This window comes from Cervus canadensis, chromosome 7 (genome assembly GCF_019320065.1).
Source record: "Cervus canadensis isolate Bull #8, Minnesota chromosome 7, ASM1932006v1, whole genome shotgun sequence".
Lineage (NCBI taxonomy): Eukaryota > Metazoa > Chordata > Mammalia > Artiodactyla > Cervidae > Cervus > Cervus canadensis.
In genome coordinates, this window is record NC_057392.1 from 8,450,303 (window position 1) to 8,474,031 (window position 23,729).

The 23,729-nt window shown below is 52.1% G+C and overlaps 1 protein-coding gene across 1 annotated transcript in view; it reads right to left on the bottom strand.

Moving 5' to 3' along the window:
- Positions 1 to 23,729, bottom strand: part of ESYT3 (extended synaptotagmin 3) — a 53,370-nt gene that overhangs the window by 11,275 nt on the left and 18,366 nt on the right. The window contains exons 2-17 of the mRNA XM_043474290.1: positions 20,913 to 20,954; positions 19,236 to 19,370; positions 15,040 to 15,116; positions 13,444 to 13,510; positions 12,753 to 12,842; positions 12,219 to 12,274; positions 10,739 to 10,859; positions 5,397 to 5,567; positions 4,648 to 4,730; positions 2,975 to 3,023; positions 2,684 to 2,773; positions 2,244 to 2,306; positions 2,078 to 2,140; positions 1,475 to 1,543; positions 860 to 946; positions 141 to 290 (exon numbers count right to left, since the gene is read on the bottom strand). Coding sequence (XP_043330225.1) covers positions 141 to 290; positions 860 to 946; positions 1,475 to 1,543; positions 2,078 to 2,140; positions 2,244 to 2,306; positions 2,684 to 2,773; positions 2,975 to 3,023; positions 4,648 to 4,730; positions 5,397 to 5,567; positions 10,739 to 10,859; positions 12,219 to 12,274; positions 12,753 to 12,842; positions 13,444 to 13,510; positions 15,040 to 15,116; positions 19,236 to 19,370; positions 20,913 to 20,954 — 1,413 coding nt within the window. The remainder of the gene's footprint in view (positions 1 to 140; positions 291 to 859; positions 947 to 1,474; positions 1,544 to 2,077; positions 2,141 to 2,243; positions 2,307 to 2,683; positions 2,774 to 2,974; positions 3,024 to 4,647; positions 4,731 to 5,396; positions 5,568 to 10,738; positions 10,860 to 12,218; positions 12,275 to 12,752; positions 12,843 to 13,443; positions 13,511 to 15,039; positions 15,117 to 19,235; positions 19,371 to 20,912; positions 20,955 to 23,729) is intronic.

Genomic DNA, 23,729 nt, shown 5'->3' on the forward strand with positions numbered 1-23,729 from the left:
GAGAAAATGGTTGACAATATCCTGAAATTGATATTAAAAAATATGAATCCATCTCTGAACTTCTTCACAACACAGGGCAGATACTTAGTGCTGGGGCAGACCACCCCTTGCCCACCCTGGGGGAAATGGGAGAGATTTACCCGAAGCACCAGCCTCATGGAGATGAGGCTGTCCAGGCCTGAGTGGTCCAGCTGGAAGCGCTGCTCCAGAGTAAGGTCTGCATGGGGGAGAATCTGGCACAGGGGGAACTCCAGCACTCCTAGAGCACACTCTTGGTCGTCATCAAGCACCTGGGCAATGGGCCAGTCACAAAACAAGATGATAACCAAGCCCCACCCTCGCCAGCAGTACTCTCTTGGCTCCAACCAAGACTGAGTTTACTTCAGTAAGGATGTTCTGTGCTTCTCTTAGCCTCTGGTTCTGTTCTGAAAACTGGAAATGAAACCTGACTTGGTCCCTGCCTTCAGTCAGGGCAAGAGAGTGACTCAGGGGAGAGGCAACCATGACCTGTATGAGGCAAGTTTGTCAATGCCTGGGGCCTTCAGGACTTTAGGGACTGATGAGCTGTGCTGCTCTATGATGGGACCAAGTACATCATTGTTAATGTCCTGAGTAGATTTCAACCCAGGCCACACTAGGTGCTATTAATATTTAAAAACTGGAGACTCTGGCAGGGAGTGCCATGGGACTTAAGGATTTGTCCTTCCACAGCCTCCTCCCCAATGACCTTGGGCACCTGCTCATGAGTTGTGGGCCCTCAGTATCCTCTCCTGACTCCCTGGGGAACCTGCTCAAGCCCCCACCCCTCGCGGCTTAGACGCCTCTGAGCTCTGTTCCAAGAGCCCAACTTCATGCAAACCTTCAGATGCAGCTGTTCAGCAGCCACGCTGTGCACGAAGAAGGAGAACACCTGGCTCCATACCGGGTCCTTGCTGCGGGGACAGGTCTGGGGGCAGGAGAGAAAGGGAGCGCTGAAGGGTTAGGTTGGGCAGAGCAGGGTACCAGTGCCCTCTGCTCTCTGTCCACCCAGGGAGAGACCCACACACGCTGCAGCTTGTGGGAGGCACCAGGGCAGGGCAGCCAGACTTGAAGGCGAGGAGAGTGTGCCAGAAACTCTCACGGGGGCTGAAATCCTACCAGCACTAGAACTCACTTCCCCAGGGAGGTGGTGGGGGGAGGGCAAGGGGACTTCTGCTGCTGGGGTGATGGAAAGCACGTAGGCTGAGAGCCATGCCTAAGCTTGAACCCTGGTTCTGCTTTCTAGCTCTTTGAGTCACTGATCTCTGGTCCCCAGATTCTTGAACTGAGGAACTCTTTTTGTGAGGCTATTTTGAAGACACAGTGATATAAAGCACCTATAATGTGCACTGGCACCTACTTCAGTGTAAGCTAATTCCCTTCACTTTTGCTTCTCTCCCTGAAGTGTTGGGGTCCCCATTTCCTTAGTCTTTGGCTGCACACCAAGCTATCTTACCTTGCTCAGGTGTGTCGTCTTGCCTACAGAGAGCCTGACGTAGGAAGAAGGGTCTCTGCTGACTTTATTCTGTGAGGGGACAAATCCACAAAATAGAGATAGCACCCACAGTGCCAACTTGAGACCCCGCCTCTCAACCCTCAGGAGCATCGGTGGGACTTGAGACCACCCAACCTGCCTCCCTTTGAGAGAAGGCCTCTCTGGTATTCCCAGGGGCCTGGGCTGTCATCACTGTGCCAGCACCTGGGCTGGGCTGACCCTGTGGGGAGCTTCCAATTTAAAGACAGGAGGCATGACTGGACACAGGTGCTTGTTCCCTAGAGCTGTGGAGACAAGACAGGGTGGAGCTGAGCTCTGGCTTCACCTGAGCTGTGTGACCCAGGCACTTAGCTTCCTGGGTCCTATTTTTAAATGGCAATAAAAATGGATACACAGCCACCATGGGATTCAGGCATAACGGATGTGGGAGGAGCCCAGTGCCCGGCTCACTGCAGACTCAGTGATCCCCACTGAGTCATCATCCCCAGGCTGTGTACACAGCAGACTGGAAGCTGTGGTTACTCGGGAAAAGGAGCTGTCGCTTCCTTTCACACACACACTTACCCTGGCAAATCTGGACAGCTTTTTGGCTTGATATTCACCATTTAGGTACTCAAAAGGGCTTCTCTGCAGCATGAGAAGAGTAGGGTGAATGAGCAACATATGGACATTTGAAAGTGACGGGCACAAGGCAGGGTATGTGTGACGCTCTGGTCATGTCACCACTCACCGGCAGGTTGCAGGCGCTCTCCAAGAAGACCACAAGGATGGCAGTGGAAAAGCTCCCATGGTCCTACAAGCAGACACAGACCCTCACTACAAGCAGGAGACACAGACCAGTTTAGGAGAACCCTCTTCATACCTCCCCTTACAATCTAGCTCTTTGTTGAGGCTGAAAATACAACTACAGCATGACAGACTCGAGTCAGAACTGGTGGACTTCCCTATGAACTGGGCTGACAGGCACTAACAAATTTTAAGGATCCCATCCACCCTGCGTGGAGATGAGGGCTGAGGGACACGCTCTCCAGAAGGTGGGGCTGGCCGGAGGACCCTGAGCAAGATCTGTGGCTTCAGCTCCTTCCTCCTCCCTCCTCCCTCCTCCCCACACACCACTCACAAGTGCCCTCCTCCACCTTTCTGCCCAGAAGCCTGACACCCTGCAGTCACCTCAGTCACAGCGTCTGGCTCTGTGATCAGTGAAAGCCATTCCAGCCGCAGGTGCAGCCGCCCGCTCGTTGTGTTGTTCAGCGCAAACCACTGCAGGGGGACAGGGAGGGGAGCTTGGGGACAGGGCCAGTGAGACCCCGTAAGGCCCTGATAGGGGCTTCAGGGAAGAGGTGAACCAGAGCAGACAGGGTGGGCTCTGGGCTAGGAGAGGTGGTTATGAAAGGCCAGTACTACAGTTCGGGGCGGAAGCAATGCTGTCCACAAGGAGGGGGTTGCAGGTGCCAACTGTACCTCATCCACCACTCTGTTGGTCATGACATCCCCGAGGCAGATCTGCAGGCTGGAATACACAGGGAGTGAAGGTCAGTTCAGCCCAGGGGCAGCAGCAGGCACGGAGGCCCACTCTGAAGCGTTTTCAAGTATCTGAGTGGGACCCTCACAACAGGACCTTATTCATCACAAGAATGAATGGAAGACCACTTTGAGCTCAGCCTAAGGAAGAACTGTCTAGCCATTGGGGCTGCTCCCGTTAGGCATGCTGCCCAAGCAGACAAGCAGCTCTGATCCCCAGAGGGGAATAAGCAGACGCTGCTGGACACACTGACTCTGGATGCTCAATGAGGGTGCGCCTGGCATTTTGGCTGGGATGAGTCTTCATTGTGCAAAACTGCCCATGCATTGCAGGAATTTAGCTTCTCTGTCCTGTGTCCTCTAAATGCCAGCGGCACCACCTCCCGCGGTCACTGTAATAACCCAACAGACCCTTCCATTTCCAAAACTGCCTCAGATGCCCTCCAGGGGCTAAGTATAGTTGGCATGAGTGTGAAAGAAGGTAACACATTCACCGTGTGCCTCCCACCTACCTCCCAGCTGGGAGGTCCTGATAGGGGGGAATAATTCCATGTTAACTATTAGAAATGTGCTGGACCTCAAAACACACTTGAAATCAGTTACATAAAATATGAACCACAGACACACTTCTAATCTGTAACATTACAAATGTCACAACTCCTTTAAGATGGAAATTTTAAAATGGTAAGTCACATCTGGTGGTAAGCTATTTCTTAGCCTGTTAGATTGTGCCTGTCCCATTTTGTTTCTACATTTTAAAATCACATATACATGGAAACAAGCTAAACAATTTAGGAGTATGAAGATTTGGGTAAAACTGTTCTGCTGCCTCCTAATCCCAGCCTCTGAGATGAGCAGTGGTGTCACTTCCACGCCAGCACATGTGAACACACACACATCCTCCCCGGAGAAATGTTTCGACTATTTCCCCCACTCCCTTAGCTATACTGAATATCATATTCAGGTCAACATACATAGATCCTACTCATCATTTTTAAAAGCTGTAGGGTATTCTTTAGTTTAGCAATGATAAATTTATTCAAATATTCAACCAATGTCCTCTGAGTCTGGTCATGCTTCCAGGTTTTTTATTTTGCCACCACAGATAGGTCTGCAATAAATGATTGAGGTTTAATGCTTTTTATAGGAGATTCCTGGAATTAGGATGGCTGGACCAGTGTAATTTGGGGGTTCTGATAGCCCCACCCTAATCCTTTCAATCCTCAGAGCACAGAGGCTCTGTTCCACCACAGAGTGAGCACATGTTTCTTGGGTGCTGGGGCCAGGCTATGCATACCAGCCTTGGCCCTGCCCACTGCTCCAGATGGGACTCTGGGTGCATTATGAAGAGCACAGAAAGCAGAGCCCATGATGCACAAACCTCAGGACCCCCTTCATGCCTCCAGAGGGCTAGGACTCAGGGCTGGACACCCAGGGGACATCTGGGGAGGAGGTCCATGGCAGTGGTATGGAATGGCAGTACTGGCTGCCTGGCACAGTCACTATGTCAGAGTGTGGTGGGAGCTGCCGGTCCCTGAGTGGTGGAAGTGGAAGTACCTGTGACCCCAAGGGCTAAAGCCCTGCACCCCCAGGTCCAGCTTGGCCCTCCTCACCTGCCCAAGAAGTCGTCCTTGTCAGGATCCTCATCATACAGGTCCACTTCCAGGTCCTGCCCAGGGACTTCATACACTATGAACTGGGAGGAAAGAGAGGTGACTTGACCTGCAGGCCCCAATAGCTGATGAAATAGACATCAAGCATGACCTCAGGGGAGCCAAGTTCCAGCCCTGTCTCCTGGCAGCTCAGAGCCCTGGGCAGGTTCCTGGAGAACCTTACTGGAAGTAGGGAGTGATGCCCTCTCCTGTGGGATGCAGAGACTCAGAGGCAGCTTGTCTAAGACTGTGGCAGGTTGGGGGCCCGGACGGTTGGCTGCTCTGTTTTCTGCCGGGGGCTTGCAGCTTCCAAACTGTGACCCTCAACCTGGCTGTGGGCCTGCCCTACCCACAACAGGGACTGTGGTTGAACTTAAGGGAGAACTTGAGGCTACTGGCATCTGGTTCTGGGGCAGGGAAGGCTGAGAGGGTTGGGGCAGGACTGCCCCTGAGGTTCTGTGAATGGGAAACTTCCAATGACGCTGCCTCTGGTCAGGAAAAGAGGGAGGAATCAGTCAATAAACTAGTCCTCCACCAGGAGCGGCCACCTCTGGAAGCCTAGTGGATCTGGGAAGTAGGCCATGCCTGTGATACAGTTCTGCCCCATGGGTATGTGAAGACCATGAAGGCAGAACCCCATCTTGTTTGGGCCAGCACTGCCTGGAGTGGAGCTCTGGAGAGTAGCTGGGAGCCTGTAAGGAGCCCCTCACCTCAAACACCTCATTCCAGGTGGGGTACAGGTTCTTATAGATGGTCCTGCTCCGGAAGTGCTGCAGGCCGATGCTCACCTTGGCGTAGGGGTCTGACTTGCCTCGAATTCCCAGGAAGCTGTCCTTCTGGGCCAGCTTTTCAGCCTCCAGCAAGTGGACTCTGATCACTCCCTGCAAAATGCCCCAATCTGAGGCTCACAGCTATTTTGAGGAACCTCAAAGTCCCCAACTTAAGAGCCAAAGCCATCAGCTATCACAGCAGCCCCATTTCACCCTCTCCACATCTGCAGACAGAAGCCACAGGGCCATGGAGCAAGTGCTGGCAGGACCCAGGGCTCAGTCCACTGCATCAGGATACCCGCGCACATTCCTGCCCTCCTGACCTCCCTTCCTACCCCGTGAACTGGGTATTGGCTGCAGCCATATCCTCCCCCTGTGCCAACTGCCACGCTGCCTGAGCCAGTTTCCTCCCGTGTTCCATCCCTGTCTCTAACCCACATGCAGACTGAGATCCAGTGTCATTTCTTCCCAATACCCAGATGTATACGCCTCTGTGGGCACTGCATGATGCTCACAGTAGGTCCCTGGGCTCATCAAGGCCCCATCACTGAGTTGCCTCATTCCCAACACTCTGGGCTACATCTTAAGCCAGAACAGAGCACAAGAATTAGGAGAAACACTTAAGGGGACCAGGAGGGCTCCTGTCTAGCACTATTTTTTTTAAATATCAGTAAATAAATAAGACAGTAGGCACTGAGAGAAGGCGTCAGAAGGCAGACAGACTGAAACCACAATCACAGACAACCAGCCCATCTGATCACAGGACCACAGACTTGTCTAACTCAATGAAACTAAGCTATGCTGTGTGGGGCCACCCAAGACGGACAGGTCGTGGTGGAGAGGTCTGACAGAAGGTGGTCCACTGGAGAAGGGAATGGCAAACCACTTCAGCATTCTTGCCTCGAGAACCTCATGAACAGTATGAAAAGGCAAAAAGATAGGACACTGAAAGATGAACTTCCCAGGTCAGTAGGTGCCCAATATGCTACTGGAGATCAGTGGAGAAATAACTCCAGAAAGAATGAGGGGATGGAGCCAAGGCAAAAACAATGCCCAGTTGTGGATGGGACTGGTGATAGAAGCAAGGTCCGATGCTGTAAAGAGCAATATTGCATAGGAACCTGGAATGTTAGGTCCATGAATCAAAGCAAATTGGAAGTGGTCAAACAGGAGATGGCAAGAGTGAACATCGACATTCTAGAAATCAGTGAAATAAGGTGGACTGGAATGGGTGAATTTAACTCAGATGACCATTATATCTACTACTGTGGGCAGGAATCCCTTAGAAGAAACAGAGTAGCCATTATGGTCAACAAAAGAGTCTGAAATGCAGTACTTGGATGCAATCTCAAAAATGACAGAATGATTTCTGTTTGTTTCCAAGGCAAACCTTTCAATATCACGGTAATCCAAGTATATGCCCCGACCAGTTAACGCTGAAGAAGCTGAAGTTGAACAGTTCTATGAAGACCTACAAGACCTTCTAGAACTAACACCCAAAAAATATGTCCTTTTCATTATATGGGACTGGAATGCAAAAGTAGGAAGTCAAGAAACACCTGGAGTAACAGGCAAATTTGGCCTTGAGTACAGAATGAAGTAGGGCAAAGGCTAACAGAGTTCTGCCAAGAGAACGCACTGGTCATAGCAAACACTCTCTTCCAACAACACAAGAGAAGACTCTACATATGGACATCACCAGATGGTCAACACCGAAATCAGATTGATTATAGCCTTTGCAGCTAAAGATGGAGAAGCTCTATACAGTCAGCAAAAACAAGACTGGGAGCTGACTGTGGCTCAGATCACGAACTCCTTATTGCCAAATTCAGACTTAAATTGAAGAAAGTGGGAAAAACCACTAGACCATTCAGGTATGACCTAAATCAAATCCCTTATGACTATACAGTGGAAGTGAGAAATAGATTTAAGGGACTAGATCTGATAGACAGAGAGCCTGATGAACTATGGACGGAGGTTTGTGACACTGTACAGGAGACAGGAAGCAAGACCATCCCCAAGAAAAAGAAATGCAAAAAAGCCAAATGGCTGTCTGAGGAGGCCTTACAAATAGCTGTGAAGAGAAGAGAGGCGAAAGGCAAAGGAGAAAAGGAAAGATATACCCATTTGAATGCAGAGTTCCAAAGAATAGCAAGGAGAGATAAGAAAGCCTTCCTCAGCCATCAATGCAAAGAAATAGAGGAAAACAATAGGATGGGAAAGACTAGAGATTTCTCTTCAAGAAAATGAGAGATACCAAGGGAACATTTCATGCAAAGATAGGCTCAGTAAAGGACAGAAATGGTATGGAACTAACAGAAGCAGGAGATATTAAGAAGAGGTGGCAAGAATACACAGAAGAACTATACAAAAAAGATCTTCACGGCCCAGATAATCACCAAGGTGTGATTACTCACACTCATCTAGAGCCAGACATCCTGGAATGTGAAGTCAGGTGGGCCTTAGAAAGGATCACTATGAACAAAGCTAGTGGAGGTGATGGAATTCCCGTTGAGCTATTTCAAATTCTAAAAGATGATGCTGTGAAAGTGCTGCATGCAATACGCCAGCAAATTTGGAAAACTCAGCAGTGGCCACAGGACTGGAAAAGGTCAGTTTTCATTCCAATTCGAAAGAAAGGCAATGCCAAAGAATGCTCAAACTACTGCACAATTGCACTCATCTCACATGCTAGTAAAGTAATACTCAAAATTCTCCAAGCCAGGCTTCAGCAATATGTGAACTGTGAACTTCCAGATGTTCAAGCTGGTTTTAGAAAATGCAGAGGAACCAGAAATCAAATTGCCAACATCCACTGGATCATCAAAAAAGCAAGAGAGTTAAAAAAAAAACATCTATTTCTGCTTTATTGACTATGCCAAAGCCTTTGACTGTGTGGATCACAATAAACTGTGGAAAATTCTGAAAGAGATGGGCATATCAGACCACCTGACCTGCCTCTTGAGAAACCTGTATGCAGGTCAGGAAGCAACAGTTAGAACTGGATATGGAACAACAGACTGGTTCCAAATAGGAAAAGGAGTATGTCAAGGATATATATTGTCACCCTGCTTATGTAACTTATATGCAGAGTACATCATGAGAAACGCTGGGCTGGATGAAGCACAAGCTGTAATCAAGATTGCCAGGAGAAATATCAATAGCCTCAGATATGCAGATGACACCACCCTTATGGCAGAAAGTGAAGAGGAACTAAAGAGCCTCTTGAAAGTGAAAGAGGAGAGTGAAAAAGTTGGCTTAAAGCTCAACATTCAGAAAACTAAGATCATGGCATCTGATCCCATCACTTCATGGGAAATAGATGGGGAAACAGTGGAAACAGTGGCTGATTTTATTTTTCTGGTCTCCAAAATCACTGCGGATGGTGACTGCAACCATAAAATTAAAAGACACTTACTCCTTGGAAGGAAAGTTATGACCAACCTAGACAGCATATTAAAAAGCAGAGACATTACTTTGTCAACAAAGGTCCATCTAGTCAAGGCTATGGTTTTTCCAGTGGTCATGTATGGATGTGAGAGTTGGACTATAAAGAAAGCTAAGCACTGAAGAATTGATGCTTCTGAAGTGTGGTGTTGGAGGAGACTCTTGAGAGTCCCTTGGACTGCAATGAGATCCAACCAGTCCATCCTAAAGGAGATCAGTCCTGAGAGTTCATTGGAGGGACTAATATTGAAGCTGAAACTCCAATACTTTGGCCACCTGATGCGAAGAACTGACTCATTTGAAAAGACCCTGATTCTGGGAAAGATTGAGGGCAGGAGGAGAAGGGGATGACAGAGGTTGAGATGGTTGGATGGCATCACTGACACAATGGACACGGGTTTGGGTGGACTCCGGGAGTTGGTGCTGGACAGGGAGGCCAGGCGTGCTGCAGTTCATGGGGTCGCAAAGAGTCGGACACAACTGAGCGACTGAACTGAACTGAACATATGCATTTGCCCTTTAACTTAGCAATCCCATTTCCAGAAATTTATCCTAAGGACCTACTGGCAAAAATATGAAAAGACATGTACAAGGCTCCTCATGACAGCACTGTTTGAAATCACAGAAGGCCAGACACAATTCAGCTATCTGTCAGTAGAGACCGGTTGAATACATACAGTACATTCACGTGGTGGAGTACGGTGTACCACAATGTCATGGGGTGACCATCACAACGCGTGTGTGGTAACAGCAAGGTGAAGAGAGCTGTAGCCTGCTGCCACCCATCCTAGAAAGGGAGACTATGCCTGAAGTCAGATACACACACATAACCATATACATGGATATGCTCATATTAGAAAACAAATAATGGAAAGTAATAGAAGGATAAACCTTTACTTATAGGGTAAGCAAGAACTAGGTGGTAGAAGCCAAGCTCCTGAAAATAGTTTTTCATACTGGACTTTAGAAGAGTGCAGATATTTCACATGATTGTAAAAGGGTGTTGAGATTAAAAAAAAAAAAACACCTCTAGAAATAGAGAACGGAAGGAAACAAATCAATGGAAACATTCACGGCCAGTTGTCACAAACACAGAGAGGAACCAAGTGAGTTTAGATTGTAGCAACTTGAGGTACATGCCCAGTGAGGTGCCCTAAGGACAGAATGTTTACAGTAGTTTTGATGTAGGCGACGGTGCTGTGTTGTTATGCTGAGGCTGCTAAACCTGCAGGGTGGGGTAAGGACCACACGTCCCCCTGCATGACCTGAAGGGGCTGATGCTTCCCACCTGGCACTGATGGTAGAAACAGGCACTTCCCCTTCCCCTGAGGCCCTGACTCCCTGCCCCACTGCCAGGGCACCTTCTGCAAGGAGGCCGCGTGGCTGTCCCTGGGGGCCTCCTGAGCTGGGCCCAGGATGGGCAGGGGCAAGGGCAGTGGGCACCCAAGGAAGCCCTATGTCCTGGCTCCTTGCCAGCAGATGCGACGGTCCTTTGTATCACTAAATGATGGAGTGGGAGCCTCCTGTCCCTGAAGGGAAGGTGGCAGGCTCTGGAGTTTTCTGGGTGTGAATGAGGCTGCCCACAGACCCCAGCACAAGCCCTGCGGGGGACCAAGGTCCAGGAAGAAATGCTCCCTGGGCTTTTCCCTTCCAAGACAGGTAGCTTTGGGCAAGTCATTCAGCCTTCCTGAGACTCAGTCTTGGCCCCATAAAATGGGATGCCAGGCCCTCACAGGGCAGAAATAAGCATTACCATCTGAGGATATACCCCTCTGCCTGGCCCGTCTGTCCATCAGCTCTGGGCCCGGGGCTCTGCAGCCAGTGTGGGTACTCACACAGGGCAGAGGGAAGCGCAGGTTGGTTACGTCCAGCCCCTTCTTCACGGGCACAGTCACACGGTTGGGTAGCACCAGGTGGGCAGCGATGAGGTCCTCCAGCAGGCTGTCTGTCATCTCACTGGGGAGAGTGGGCACGACCAGCTGTGGAGGGTGGCAGCACCTCCCCCAGGCTGCCTGTCCCTCCGCCCCTCCCTGGACCTGGAATGAGGAGCAGAGCTTGGGGACAGGTGGGTCCATCCCAGCAGAGAGCAGCCCTGACCCCAACCTGTCTGGATGGGGGATCAGGGGAGGATGTAGGGTGTACATTTTGACAGTCCCCCACCCCGATCCTGCTCTGTTCCTCTCTGAAGCATCACATCATGGTAACCAAAAGCAAGGACCTGGATGCTGGGTTAGAATCTCGGCTCCACCAACCACAAGCTGTGTGACCTTGGAAAGTCACTGATCTCGACCTCAGTTTCCTCAGCTCTAAAATGGGGATCTCAGTTTCCTCATCTCTACCTCCTGTTACAAGGATGAGTAAATACATGTGAAGTGCTGAGAACAGTACCCCACGTCCAGGAAATGCCAGGTACATGTTCACAACTGTAGCGCTTCTACCCCCTGACATCACCTTGAAATTCTCTTTATTGCCTGATTCCATCTCGCCAGTACAAGGAGACAGGGCAGTGCCTACAACAGGGCTGGCACACAGTAGTTGCTCAAGACGTATCTTCTGGACAAAACAATGCATGACTGGATTCTCTGTGCCCAGGGGGCAGAAATCAGTGGGGGATGGCCCCAGTGAGTGAGCAAGTGGTCCTACCAGCAGGCGAGCCAGCTAGGGGGCACCCTGGCTAGTCCACTGTCCCTCCCTCATGGGAGGTGTGTCCACCCAGGGCTGGAGCCCTTCTCTGCTCCTCTTGGGCCCCAGGAAGGCAGGCTGCTCAGACCAGCCCCTCCTTGCTGGCTTCTGCTATGACAGCGGCCCGCCCCCTCCCACCCTGGTGTCTGTGACGCAGTCACCATGGGCAGGAGCCATGTGGGCTTCTCACACACACGTGGGTCAGGGAGGAGTTAATAAGAACAAGGAGGACACTTGTGTATGTCCACACCCACTGTGCCAGTACCACACACACATTAGTGTTCTCCCAGGGAACTCAAGACAGAGGAACTAGGCTCCCAGTTACTGAGAAAGAGCCCAGAGAGGTGAAGGAACTTGTCGAAGGTGCACAGTGACTAATGGGGGCCAGGAGTCTGGCCTGCTTCCAGAGCCTGTGCTCACCCCTCATCAGCCCACACGGCCTCCTCTGGGACATCTCATCTCATGGTGTCACTCCAAACACACCAACCCTGGCCCTCTGGAGGGGCAGTCCCACGCCTCTCCTGGTGTAGAGAGCAGGGAGGGGTCAGCCGTGGGGCAGCTCCTGTCACTGACCACACAGCCCAGGGGTGGGGCCCACCTCAGCTCTGCCTAGCGGTCCACACAGGCCCTTACTTGATTCCTGGTGCATCCAGCAGGTTGGTCAGGCCTGTCCAGTTGATCTGCAGGTGCTGCAGGGGCAGAAGGGGGCAGTTAGGCTGGAAGGAGCCAGGAGCCCAGGCTGAGCACCCTCACGCCCCACCCCCATGGGGAATTCAGCCTGTGGGGGTGGGGGCGCCCTCTGCAGGGTGCTGGGTGGGTGAGGCACGTCCCGTCCTGCTCAGGACCAGGGCTGTCAGGTGGCCTGCTTCCTGCCGGGACCACAGGAGCAGCCCAAGCGCACGGCCAGGCCAGCCTGGCACCAGAGAGCCTCTGCTCCACCCTAGGCAGCTGTGTGACCTCGGCTGGCCACTTCTCATCTAGCCGGCCTTCTTCCTGGTCTTGGGAACAGCAGGGTGGAGCTCCTCAGGCCTCCCAGGGAGCATATGAGATGGTGGGTCTAGGTGGGCTTCAGCACATCTGTTCCTGGGGTCAAACCCAGTGCCTGGGCCACAGGGGTGAGCGCCAGTTCACAGGGAGCAGCAGGCCTGCCTCGTCCTGGGGACTCACCGGCTTTTGAAGGAAGAACATAGTCACGGCTCCCACAAAGGGCTTGTCCACCAGTAGGGGCTCCAGGATGATCCGCAGTGTGCCCTGCAGCTAGATGGCAAGGAGGGACCTCAGCCACCCTTCTCATATCTGTTGCACTGAGCGAGGCTGCTGCTGGCTCATTCGTGCCCAGGCCACCCCCAAATGTCAGGGCCACCTGCCACCACTGCAGGGACCACACTCAGGGAAGAGGAGCCTGCACGCAGCGGCTACCCCTTTGCTGGCCACCAAGGGTCCCGGCTGCCCTCCACTGCTGTGCTTTCTGGGGGGCTTCAGCCTCGCCCACAGCCGGGGCCCAGGCATGCTCTCCAGCTCAGCTCCTCCACTCCTGCCATAAGCTCTGCCTCCTCCATCTACCTGGGTTTCTCAGCACCCGCTCAGTATCCGTATAGAGCCTTTCACTTCCTGGGGTCATCGAAGCCTCTCTGGCAGGGGTATTCCACCAACAGAGGCAGGATGGGGCAGTCCTGAGCAGCCGGGCAATGAAGCCCAGCCACCAATTCCTGGTCTGTGATCTCAGGCCTGGAGTCCCTTGATTGGTATCAGCCTCTGTGCCTGGCGTCATCGCCCCCCCTGCAGCCTCCTCCAGTCTCACCCCACTCCCCGTGCCCTGACCCCAACCCTGGAGGTAGTCACACCAGCCTCCACCCACCTGGATGCCATTCACACCAGCCTGTATCTTCTGCAGCTCCACACTGATCTCACAGTCCCCGATGTAGCTGGAAGTGGGGAAGGAGGAGGAAAGTGGAGGGGAAGGGTAGGTCCACAACTCAGAGAGGTCAAGAAACCTGCCCAGAGCAGCCCAGCACAAGCCTGAGCCCTGCATCACCTGGGTGTGGACTCCCTGACAGCCTCGGCCTTTCTCAGTTCTGTGCAGACATTGCCCAGACTCCTAGAGACAGTGCCCAGGGACGCCACACCCAGGGTCTCATGCGCATCCCCACCTCTGCCCTCAAGGGCAGCAATTCTGCATACCACCTCATCCCATGACACCCCATGGATGCCAAAGAGGAGGTTTGGGGTGCATACCCTACTGTGCTTCCACCCCATCTCTGCCCAGGTCTCTGCCTGAGGACGGCAGAGCAGCCCCGTTGCCTCCCTCCAGCCACTCATACAGGTTGTTGCTGGGGGTAATGAGGTGAGCAAGCAGTAAGATCTCAGAAGACTGAGTCCAGCTGGCGTTCCTGCCAAGCGATGGTCACAGGAAGCCCACAATAGGTGCCCTTGAAGGTAGTCAAGGACTGAAGGAGAAGCGGAGAGAGGGGGCAGCTATCCAGTATCTGCAGGGTGCAGGCCGAGGAGCCAGTCATCACAGAAGTGCTGTGTCCCCTGGAAGAGTAGGGTGAGCCGGGGGATCCCAGGGGCTCCCTGAGCTGACTGGAGAGCTGGGTGGGTGGGCTAGATGACTTTGACCAGCGCCCCAACTAATCACACAAGCAGCCTGTGGCAGTCTTGGGCCGTAAGGGCCCAACTGCCAACAGAATCTTAACACACTTGAGACCAGGCCACACATGGGGATGGATATTCCCAGAGTTGCTTCCTGTCTTCCCAGTGCATTCTCAGCACCAGTCTCTGGGCTAAGGACAGGATATATGTGGCACTGGAAAGGAACAGGCAACATTGTGGAACCTCGGGAGCTGATCCTTGATCCTTTAAGTGCAGTTCAAATCCCACCACCTCCAGGAAGACTTCCTGGGTTGAACCTCCATTCTCTCTGACTCAAGTCTATTATCAGCTTCATTCAAAACAGATGTCCTTGCCTGATCCACTAAATAAGTCGCTGACATGTCTCTGCATCCTTTAGTTTTTCTGAGGTGCCACAGTGCCCAGTTCTCCCGCTGGCCTCTCACAGCCTGTGCTCCGAGCTCCCTGGGCCACACCACAAGTCCCCACATTTTCCTGTCACACTTGCTCTCTCTTGCTACATCCTCTGTGAGACAGCTGATCTGACCCTCCAGGTGACCGGGCTCTGGCCTCCAAGAAAGCTCTGCTGCCTGGGCCTTGGTACCCAAAGCATGCCTGGTGCCTGGTCTGAGAGAGGAGCCAGGCCTAGTGGCCCCTCTGGGACCATCCTCCCCATCCCAGCAAGGACCCCATGGTCCAGCCCGGCTGGAAGAAGGGGCATATGTGCCATGAGAGGCTTTCACACTCCACATGAGTGTTTATCTGCAACTCCATCTTCAACCTGGCTGTTCCCACAGTGCTCCCCCATCCCCCACACCAGGCCCCCAGGGACACAAGGGCTCACCAGATCTGCAAGTCCAGGACCACCTGTCTGCGGTTGCACTGGTCTGTGTGCGCCTTGATGCCGTTGACCCTGGGGCACTGGAAGAGATGTCGGGGGTGGGTGGTGGGGTGGTGGTGGTGATGGCAGGGAGTAAGCTGGTCAGCAGGGGTCTTGCATGGGGTAGGGGGCAGCAAGGGGTTGCCAGCCCTGCCCATGGGTTTCAACCACAACAACCCACGTGACCACTGCACTCCAGGGATGAGCACAAACAGAAACCCATCCTGTAGACCCTGCCCATCTGTGGCATCCTAATACCTCCCTCTCCAAACAAGCAAAGTTTTCATAATGGAGAAACAGTTCAATCAACCACACTATTATCCTTCTGCTCTCTCCATGCAAAATGATATTTACAGACGTGTTGTCACATGAAAAGGCTACCAAAGAATACAAAGCCAACAGTGTAGGGGAAAAGTATTACAGGGATATGATGAGCGGTTCATTAAAATTATTATGTACATTTTTTCAGAGTTTGTGGTATGTGTGATATGTCAGCTTTTTAAAAAGGGTAACTTGTTATAATTTATTTTCTTATACCTTCTCATATTGAACATTTATTTTTGTCTTGGTTTTACATTTTAAGTTTAACATTCCTTTTCTTTAAGAGGGCCCACCAAATTGTAGAAGCTTCAGGTGGTACAGCACTTGGCTGGATGTTAAAGACCCAGAGAAGCCTGCAGAAGCCTGGTGGGGAGGAAGGGCCTGTCACTGACTCGCCCCAGCCTGGAGTCTGCTCCCAGGCCGGGGCTGGCCTGCAGGCACCTGTGAGAGCCCAACCAGCCCCAGAGCCCCATCTGTGGAGACTGCCCCTGGAGCAGGCCGCCCAGTTGAAGGCTCCACCACAGAGAGGGGGGACAGCCACTGCTTACGGCCTGCTCTGTCAGGCAGGGCGGTCCCAGCCCAGGGCTCATGGTGAGGTGTGGGGCACCAGGCTGGTCAGGTGCCCCATGTGGAGCACCACTCACCTGGCCACGCACAGTGGCCCTGATGCCAGGCCTGTTAATCACGCTTCACAACCGCCCTCAGAAATGGGTCCTTTCCTCTTACAGATGAGGAAACTGGAACCCAGAGAGGTTAAATCACTGGCCCAAGGTCATAACAGCAGTGAGAAGGGTTGGACATGGACACAGGAATCAAAGGAAGCAGGAAACACTCTTGGGCATGAAGGGAGTAGGTGGACCGGGTGCACTGGGCCTGGCTAAGCGCAGGAAGGTGGGAGTCCTCTGTGATGCCCCCCAGTGGAGAGGTGTGCAGGGGAGAGGGATGGGAGAGTTAGGAGGGGTGGGAGGAACCAGGACACAAAAGACTTTGAATGCCAGGACCAGGCATTTCCCCTGCAGGGCCAGGGCATCTGGTCAGTCTGCAGGGCTCCCGCCAGGTGCTCATGAGAGGGTGAAAATCACCCTTCAGGACCAGCCACTCCTAGTGAGGTAGGAGGCAGAGGGGCCCCAGGGCAGGACAGCTGGTGTTCGTCAAGAGGAGTAAAACTGAAGCTGTTTCCCCTAGACACTCCAAGGACAGTTAGTGGCAAGAGTTGACTCTGAAGTAAAGAGATAAGATGATCGCCCCTGAGGTCAAGGAAAACTTCCCTGTCTGTGCACATGCGCAGGAAGGCTCCTTGGGGGTTAAAAAGGGAGGGGAGCCACCCCATAATGTGTGAACACGCACCCACTGGCCTCTGCAGCGGAATCCATTCTTAGCAAAAAGTTGTGCCTGCACGTTTGGGAGGGTTCTAGAACAGGTGAGATGTGGGGAAAGAAACCAGATAATTGGCCAAAGGTAAACAAAGACCCAGAAGGACTGCCCTATATAATGATTTAACCACCTCTTTCCTGCGCTCCTCCTCCTCATTACGGATGACGCCCACACCCTTTCTCTCTGGGTGTGTATTTCTGCCTTGTTTCTGTCTTAACATAAACTATTTCTGTGTGCTCTCACACATGTTATGATAATAAGCTCTGTGTCTCTGATAATAAACTTTGTATCTGTTATTAAAGTTTTTGCCTCCTTGAAACATTTTTGCTTTCAGTCGGGGTAAAAAGCCAGGGAACAATATCAGAAATTTCAACAACCTCAGATGTGCAGATGATACCACTCTAATGGAAGAAAGTAAAGAGGAACTAAAGAGCCTCTTGATGAGGGTGAAAGAGGAGAGTGAAAAAGCTGGTTTAAAACTCAAGATTCAAAAACGGAAGATCATGGCATCCAGTCCCATCACTTCATGGCAAATAAAAGGGGGAAAAGTAGAAATAGTGACAGATTTTGTTTTCTTGGGCTTCAAAACCACTGCAGTGATTGCAGCCACAAAATTAAAAGATGTGTGCTCCTTGGAAGAAAAACTATGACAAACCTAGACAGCATATTAAAAAGCAGAGACATTACTTTGCCAACAAAGGTCCGTCTAGTCAAAGCTATAGTTTTTTCAGTAGTTGTGTATAGATGTGAGAGTTGGACCATAAAGAAAGCTGAGTGCTGAAAAAATGATGCTCTCAAATTGTGGTGCTGGAGAAGACTCTTGAGAGTCCCCTTGGACTGCAAGAAGATCAAGCCAATCCATCCTAAAGGAAATCATTCCTGAATATTCACTGGAAGGACTGATTCTGAAGCTGAAACTCCAATACTTTGGCCACTTGATGTGAAGAGCTGACTCACTGGAAAGGACCCTGATGCTGGGAAAGATTGAAGGCAGGAGGAGAAGGGCGTGGAAGCAGAGGATGAGATTGCTGGATAGCATCACTGACTCAATGGACATGAGTTTGCGCAAACTCCAGGAGATACTAAAGGACAGGGAAGCCTGGTATACTGCAGTCCATGAGGTCACAAAGAGTCGGTCATGTCTTGGCGACTGAACAACAACAAGCCTCTATCCCCTGATGGTCTGGCTTTCATCCAGGCTACCCAGGTTCAATTCCTGGGCAGGGAAATATCTCACTTCATGACTGCTCACTGCTACCTCGCTGAGATCACTAGGCCTGCTTCTGCTGCCAGCAAGGGACCGCTTTCCAGCAGCACATGGTCCCATAGGCATCACCGCCCGATGGGCAGCCTGGCCAGGCAGGCTCTGCTATAAACACAGCAGTCTGCCGGCTTCTTAACTCTTCGCCTGCTGTGTACCCCTCTGGGAAGTCCTCCCTGACTCCCACAGCCCCCAGGCCACTCCACTCCTGAATCCATGCGTTCCTCCATCATCACGTATACACTGCCAGGTCAGCATCTATCATCTACCAGCTTATACAGCCGCCTCCATAGAAGGACAGGTCCTTCCTGAAGGCAGGGGCACAGCCACAGCATCTCTGACTACAGAGCATGTGGCTGGGCTTAGTAAGTCATACATGAGTGAAGCAGGGAAGGAACAAATAACCAACAGATGCTGAGACAAGCCAGTCCAGGCGGAGCCTGAATCAGAACCCCCGGGGTTAAGGCCAGCCTGACCTGCCCCCATTCGGGCGGCTAGCTGAGCACACACCCTGGGGCTGGAAGACAGCTCTCAGCGTGCCAGCCTGCTCTCTGACCCCTGCTTATTCTGGGGCAGACCAGAGGCCAGCACCTCTGATTGATGGGGTGATGGACTTCATGGTGGCTCTGCCTGAGGTATGCATTTCTGATGATCGAAATAAGACATCAGAGAGGAGCTATAGGGCAGGAAGGGTGAGGCAGGAGGATGGACCAGGAAATGCAGCCTAGAGTCGGGACAGGACGTTAGGTGTGTTCAATACACACGCTTTTATCCTGGGTCACTGAGGGCTGTCACAGAGCCAGCATGGATTTGTAACACAGACTGCCAGTGTCAATCAGTTAGCAGAGATTTAGTTATTGCTGTGAAGCACTGATCATCCCACTCCATGAAGGTGAGCTCTCCCCAGCTAATGCTGAGGTTAGCAAGCATGACTGGTAGATTTTTGTGCGGGTTGGCTTCCACCACATGGCGTGTTTTCAAAATTGTGCTTTAAAAGAATGGAATTTCCTCCCACTTCTCCTGTCTCTGAGCCAGGCTTCCCTAGAAGCCGCAGAGACAGTGGTGCAGGGACCAGGGGCTGAGGGGTTTATCCTGAGGCCAAGAGACTGGGAAGTGCAGGTGGGGGCTGGGTACCCTGTGAGTCAGGCGTGACCCCCCGCAGGGGCAGGGGAGAGCCTGCTGCCCCTCCCGAGACAGCACCAACCTTCTGTCCAAAGTAGAGCTTGGTGAAGGCGAAGGTCCTCAGGTGCACGCTCTTCTCCCGGATCTTGGGCTCCAGTTTCTCCCGGAACTTGTTTTCCATGATCATGCTGAGGTAGGGCCAGATCTGGGAGATGATCTGCGAGGACAGGAAGATGCCCTAGGTGCTCAGGTCTGTGCTCCCTGTCCCAGACCCACAGCTGCCCAGGGGCGGTCCTTACACTGCAGCACCCATCGGCCTGTCTACCCACCCCGTCCCATCAACCTACCTGTCCATCTGTCTGCTCATTAAACATTGGATAACTATGGCCATGGTTCTCATGCTTACAGTGAGATCCCAAGATTTGCTGCCATTGTGCAGCCCACCATGAAATAGTCATTCACTGAATTAATATGATGAAGCCCTTTAGTGCTAAAACGTATGCTACCCAAACCAACACCATGGTGTAAATAAGAAGGAGCAGGTGCCAGAGGTTTAAGAATTTAAAAAAAGAAGGAAACCACAGAAGATAAATTTAAATTGTTTCCTATGGATTTGATTTTTTTTCTAAGAATCAGAAAAGGCTGCCTATAGCTGAATTCTGCAGCAGGACAACTCATGGCACTGGGAACCAAGTGTGGGACCTGGGGAGAGAGGGTGGCAGAGAAAGGGGAACAGTGGCAGGAGATGGTGATCAGAGAGGGATACAGATGGCATTGGAGGTATGGGGTGAAGGAGCAGCAGCCCATGTGTTCTTTTTGGGACAAGCCTACTCCTTCTTTCTCTTTGGGATGTGGGCCTTTATTTATTTTAGTTTTGTGTCTGTGTGTGAAGACCATTTTGTCTTTTATTGAATTTGTTACAATATTGCTTCTATCTTACATTTTGTTATTTTGGCCACAAGGCATGTGGGATCTTAGCTTTCCGCCAGGGATCAAAACCTGCCCCCCATGCATTGGAAGGCGAAATCTTAACCAATGGACCACCAGGGAAGTCCCTTGCGCTTTAATTTAAAGATGCAGCTCCCTCTTTTCAAACCTTAATCAGAGGAGACAGGAGGAGGTGAGTTTCAGGGCTTAATGCTCATCTCTCTCAGAGGCCTTGATGAGCCAGGCATTGTGATACTTTAATTACCTCATTAATCCTCACAACAACCCCATGAGGCAGGGACCATAATTATTCCCATTGCACAAAGGCGGGAAGCAGCTCTGAGACATCAGGGGACCTGCCCTGGTTGCATAGCCAGTGCTGCCAGATCGTGGCTGGGGACAAGGTGAAACTCAGCAGCTGCTGTCAAATCCCTAATCACAGCCTTCTTCTCTCCAGGACATGCTGGTCTCAGTCTGGCGGGATTGGAGGCCTGCATTTCCCTCTGTACCTTCTAACTTTTCTGCTGTGGCCATGCATTAATTTCGCAATTAAAAGACAAAAATTTCACAATTTAAAAAAACTTTTTTTAAGAAAAGAAAGTCATTGTCTGGTGAGGAGAAGAACCCTGAGGGTGGGAAAAGTGGAAGGCCACCACCCCAGAGACTAAGGGCCATCTTTGGCTCCCAGACAAGGCTTCCACCAGGACTGCAGGACTGCCTTGTTCACACACGCTCCCCCCACACCCCCGCCCCATCCAGGGTCCACGCCAGGCCCAGGGGGAGGACAAGGCCTGGAGTAAGGCCAGCGCCCCCAGGCCCGCCCCGGCCTTACCTTGTTGGCCCATTCAACCCGTTCCACGTCCGGGAAGTGGATCTAGGGAACAGAAGGTCGAAGAGGAAGTTAGACTTGAGACCTGCCGCCCTCCCAGAACCAGGCAGGCTCCCACTCCCAAGCACAGAAGCTTGCCTGAGACCCACCCTGGAGACCCAGTGCCCACCCTCCAGAAGGGGAACCAGCCCGATGGTGCCCACCCACCTTGGACAACCTGACACTGATTGGACACTGGCCACCAGCTCCTGGGTGGGAGACATGGAAGGGCCGTTTTGCAGTGACCCTCCACCCTCACCTTCCTGATGGAAGCATAGAACCCCAACCTGGGCCTCCACCAGGGTGACCCCTGAGTTGACTTCTTGCAAATTCCATCCCCTTTATTTTAATGATACAAGTAATCATAGCCTCTGCAGAAAAATTAGAAAATACAACTAAACGAAAGGAAAAATATTTTATCAGAGAATGCTGCCTGGTAATAACTGTCATTACCAGGTTGATTTCCAGGCTCTTCTAGAAACAAGTACCTGTAGTTTTCACAGAAACTGAGGTCACACTGAGGCCTGCTTTTTCTCACTTAACAATATGTTATGATGGTGCTGACCCAAAGGTAACTGTTGCCCATTTGAAAGGCCAAAAAGGGCACCCTGCCATTTTCAGGGGCAACTACAGAGTGGGGGTGCCCCTCACCTTCCTGGGCCCCACCCAAGGCTCCCTGTCCCCAGCAGGGAAGCCCCTCGGGCCAGGGCCTATATTCACAGACCCAGGCTCTGGGCCTGGCAGATGAGTCCTGCCGCATCCCTTGGTGGCGGATGGGGGGAGATCCCTGTGATGTGACAATTCTGTGGCCTAACCTTAGCATGCCATGATTCTGAGGGTGCTGAACCCCTCCCCACAAGAGTCTCAGTCTCAGAATGTCTACTGAGCTTAACACCCAACCCCCACTCTAGCCCCCCCATCATCCCCACCACCAAGACTTTCTGGGATGGACAGAGTAAGTGTGTGTGCGTGCCATAGATCCATATAACGGAAGTGATGTCATTTTACTGTCGCCCTGCCCCAAGTGTCTGAAGCATGAAATCAACTCCAGATCAGGTTCATGGTAGGCCTGGGACCTCCTGAGGAGGAGAAAGGGCCAGCCCTTCCCACCCCAGGGGCTCAGAAGGCGTGCTGTCCAGGGACTGAGTATATGTGACTATACAGTGCACACGCCTAGCACAGCCCTGCCAAATGCCAGGCCCTGTGCTGCCCAGGGATGCCCCCAAGGATCCAAACACGGACCGAGGCCTCGTCCACCTGCCCAGAAGAGCCGTTCCCAAAGGAGGGGAGAGAGACTGCATTCTCTCATGAGCAATATTTTTTTGTCCTGTTTTTTAAATTTTGGCTGCACTGAGTGGCTTGCAGGATCTTGGTTCCCCAACCAGGGATGGCACCCATGTCCCCTGAAGGGGAAGCGAGGAGTCCTAACCACTGGGCCACCAGGGAATTCCCTCAGAGCAGTTGTTAACAGCCTGAGAGGTTAGAGGAGCCCAGTGCTTCTGAAACCCCTGGAACATCACACCAACCTCCTAGGCTCAGCTTCCGCAGCTCTGGGCCTGGGGCCGATACCAACTTGGAGAAGCATGTCTAATATTCCCAGGTGCTGCCAATACTACCTGGTTCCCAGAGAGGGAGCCAGTCTGGCCCAGGAACGGAAGGGGATAATGGGGAAGGAATCTTGCAGGGAGTGGGGCAGGAGACAGGGTCAGCCCGACCAGTTCACCAAACTGGGTTCCAGGTCAGCGCAGGGGGAGACTCCTCCATTGCTCCTGGGTACACTCACTACCTAGCACTGAAGTAAAACTCCTGCATATGGGGCTGAATCAGACCTCTTTCTTCCCTTCGATTGCTCCATTCACCCGGCTCTTAGACCTCCCTTCTTCCGGGCAGCCTTCTCAGAGCTCTCAGGTTGGGGCTCAGTGTCCCGATTAGGTGTTGCTGCTTCTCCATCACAGCTTTCAACACACCTTATTAAAGTTGCTTGGTCTTCTGCATGCCTCCTCGCCGCATGGCAAGCTTTGGTGGACTGACTCAGCTGTGCTCCCTCTTAACGCCTATCTCTGGTGTATGAATGTCTTAATAACTATTTTTGGAATGAATGAATGTATGAATGAATGAATGAATGTGGAATGAATGAATGCGCCTATCCTCAAGGAGCTCCCAGGCTAAAGGAAGCATGCCACTAATAGGCTATTCCAGTCCAGGATCAGCACGCAGGCCGGGGCAGGGGGGCTCCACAAAAGGGAGAGTTTGGTTACAGTGGGGCTGTCCCTGGGGCCTCTGCCCCTCTCCTGCCCAGGCCTGCTGGCTGGACCTTTCATACCCTTTCTTCCACCTTAACTTCCCATCCCACCCTATGTGCATACCCCTTCCAATGCCCTGCACCCCTGCCCAGGTGGATCTCTCCCTTGGAAGCTGAGAAGTACTGATCTGCTGGATGCTGGAAAGGTGGTCCAGCATGCTGGGTCTGACCTCACCCACACTTGGGATCTAGTCAGACCAAGATTCCTGCACTGCCTCCATCTGATGAATCAGGTGCACCAGGGTGGGGCTTCCAATTCGTTTTTAACAAGTTCCTGGCATGATCCTGGAGTTCAGTCAGGGTTGGTTGTAAGGGACCACTGACCAGCCCACCACCTGCATTAGAAAGACCCACACTCACCCTGAAGGGATGACAGCATGGAAGGCCCAGGGCCCTCACTGAGTATGTTGTCCTGGTCTCTCCTGATCACCCTCGCCTGTATTTGAGGCTCCTGCCTAAGAGATGCCCCCAGAGAGTGA